At 40.9% G+C, this 2,743-nt stretch overlaps 1 protein-coding gene across 1 annotated transcript; it reads right to left on the bottom strand.

Annotated features, from left to right (window-relative positions):
* Positions 1 to 772: 772 nt before the first annotated feature.
* LOC110683116 lies at positions 773 to 2,431 on the bottom strand. Its single transcript, XM_021859469.1, has 3 exons — positions 2,129 to 2,431; positions 1,333 to 2,023; positions 773 to 1,260 (listed from the first exon to the last, which is right to left on the bottom strand). Exons 1-3 carry the CDS (start codon positions 2,429 to 2,431, stop codon positions 773 to 775), a joined length of 1,482 nt encoding a protein of 493 aa, XP_021715161.1.
* Between the last annotated feature and the right edge of the window lie 312 nt (positions 2,432 to 2,743).

Below are 2,743 nucleotides of genomic sequence, written 5' to 3'. Positions count from 1 at the left end.
AGTGAAGAAATTGGAGGTCAAGAAACTGAAATTGGAAGATTTGGTGAAAGAGTTGAAAAAAGAACTCTGTCAACTTAGGATGCAACTTGTAAAGGCATCAAGGACTGAGACTCAGTTGTTAATGGCTCTATTTTTCTCATGGTTGTTGTTTGGCATAGTTGTTGTGTACTTGAAGTAGGGGTAATGTAATGTTAAGAGGTTATGGTGGATCTTGTAACAATGACATTGATAAATAAAATGCAGCTCTTAGTTTTTCTATAAATTTTGCAATCATGTCACCATAATAGTCATATAAACATGCATCTAATTATATAAGTCACCACAACATAACATCCAAATCCAAATATCAATGTTAAACAGCACAGTTGCTGTCAAAATTAGGCTTTAGTTAGGCAGCTAAACTAAAGCAAAATGCTGCCACTCCCAACATACACTACTTAAGCATCCAGTTTGTACACACATGTACCAGAAGTTTACTGCAACTACCTCAAACTGTAATCTTAAAACATTAAGGTTGTGTTCCTTGGTGAAGGGTGGATTGCTGGCTTGACTGACCTGGTCATTGGTCTTCCAGTTGACTTTGCATTCCTTGACTGAGACATGAATTAGAATGTAGTTAGTAACAAATAATTATGCATCACAAACAACAATAATTCACCAAAGTTCAGTTGTTCCTAACCTCTGTGATTAAAGACCCATCATTTCCAATTAAAATACCAATTCCTCTAGGCAATTGATGTCTTCCCCTACCTCTAGCTCTGCCACTTCTTCCCTATCCCCTCCCTGAGCCACCAGTTGGTGCAGATGCACAAGAAGATGGTCTTGTTCCCTGTCCCCTGGAGCCTCTTCCTCCTCTGATAGCTCTGCCCCCTCTTCCTAACTGTGTAGGCTGTGCTGTGACAGTATGGTGTTGTGCTGCAGCAGTTGTGTTCAGTTGAGGCTCACATGGTGCAGATACAGTGGAATGGGGTTGCTCTCCATTTTTCTTTGGTCTTCCCCTTGCTCTTTTAGCAGGTGGCTCAGATTGGATTGTAGTGTCCCTATTTGGACACCTCCTCTTATTATGCCCCTTAACTTTGCAAATTGTGCAAGTCATTTCAACACCAGTTTTTGTCAAGGAACCATGTTTCTTTGGATTCTCAAAAGGATCTCTGATCCTATTCTTCCTAGGCCTTCCTGGACCTATTTTGATTGGGGGTGGGTCCAATGCAAGGGCTACTTTAGGCCAGTACCTCTCTCCGGCAAGGGGTGGAATTGAACCTGTACCACAACCACATCAGTTAGCAACAACACCATGCAATTCTTATAAACTAGCTAAAGAAACCATGTTACCTGCATATGATGTTAGGTAAACCTCTCTCCTATAACAGGGATGAAAAAATTGCTCAGCTTCCTTGTTGGCAAAGAAAACACATGCTACAGCATGACAACAAGGAATGCGAAGCATGTCCCATTTCCTGCAAGTGCAGGTCTTTGCCTCAAGGTTTACAACCACCTGATCAAGGTTGTAAGACAAATTGAATAGAGTGTCACTTGAGGGCAGAACTTCACAGTAGGCTGCCTTATTTTTCTCTTTGTCAAGCTTTGACTGTATTCTAGGACAAAGATAGGTAGTTGTCTTTTCCATGTCTTGCCTTTTTTTCACCATTCTCTGCATCAGTTGACTTCTAATCTCCTCAATCATGAATAACAGATGTTTTGTCCTTGCATTTATGATGAATCCATTGAAAGTTTCTGCAATGTTGCTTGTTATTGCATCAGTCTTCACATCAGTGCTTAAGAATGCTCTGCAGAATAGATGAGGATTGTATTTCTGGAATGCTACAGCTGCTTCTGGGTTCATCACCTCAAGCTCAGTCAATGCATACTTATAATCTGCCTCATTGTATGACTTTGCAATTTTCCAAAATTGCAATTTCAACTCATCACCTCTATAAGTCTTGTGCCACAAGGCAAAAATGTGCCTTGCACAATGCCTATGTTCTGCTTTGGGCAGAACTGAAGCAACAACATTCAAGATTGCCTATGCAATTGCATTATAAACAAGCAAACAAAACCAGAAAATGAGCAAATTTTCTCTTTGTCATTGAAATAAATAAAAATGAATCAATATTAGAGAGAGGCTAACCTGATGCTCATCAGAGATAACAGATAATCCTTCACCTTCACCAAGGTCCAAGCATGCTACCAAATGTATGAAAAACCACTCCCAACTCAGATTGTTTTCCCCCTCTGTCACAGCCCAAGCTATGGGATACATTTGGCCATTTGCATCCCTACCAACTGCACATAACAGCTGCCCACCAAGGAAAGTCTTCAAAAAGCATGCATCTATAGCTATCACCTTCCTGCATCCTTCCCTCCATCCTTTCATTAACCCTTCAAAACACATAAAAAGCCACTGAAACACTGGTGGTGGTTGCTTGGGCATGACTGTCACCTACTCTGATTTAGAACCAGGGCTATTTCTCCAATTCAGCTAAGTATCCACCCACTTTCTGGTAGTGTTCATGCATAGAACCATGTAGCAATCTGTGACCTGCATATTTGACTCTATAAGCAAACTCCCTTTTAACTACCACCTTGTATGCTCTCCTTATGCACTCAATTATTTCTTTTGCAGGCCAGTGAGGCCTAGTTTTGAACACCTCAATAAATTGCTTGGCCACCCATGAACACTTCATTTGCCTATTCATCTGCATGTTTCTCTGGCAAGTGTGCTCACTGACAACCCTCTTCACCA

This window comes from Chenopodium quinoa, unplaced genomic scaffold (genome assembly GCF_001683475.1).
Source record: "Chenopodium quinoa cultivar QQ74 unplaced genomic scaffold, ASM168347v1, whole genome shotgun sequence".
NCBI classification, from domain to species: domain Eukaryota; kingdom Viridiplantae; phylum Streptophyta; class Magnoliopsida; order Caryophyllales; family Amaranthaceae; genus Chenopodium; species Chenopodium quinoa.
Note: the sequence above shows the minus strand (reverse complement) of the source record. Positions and strands in the feature narration are given on the sequence as shown.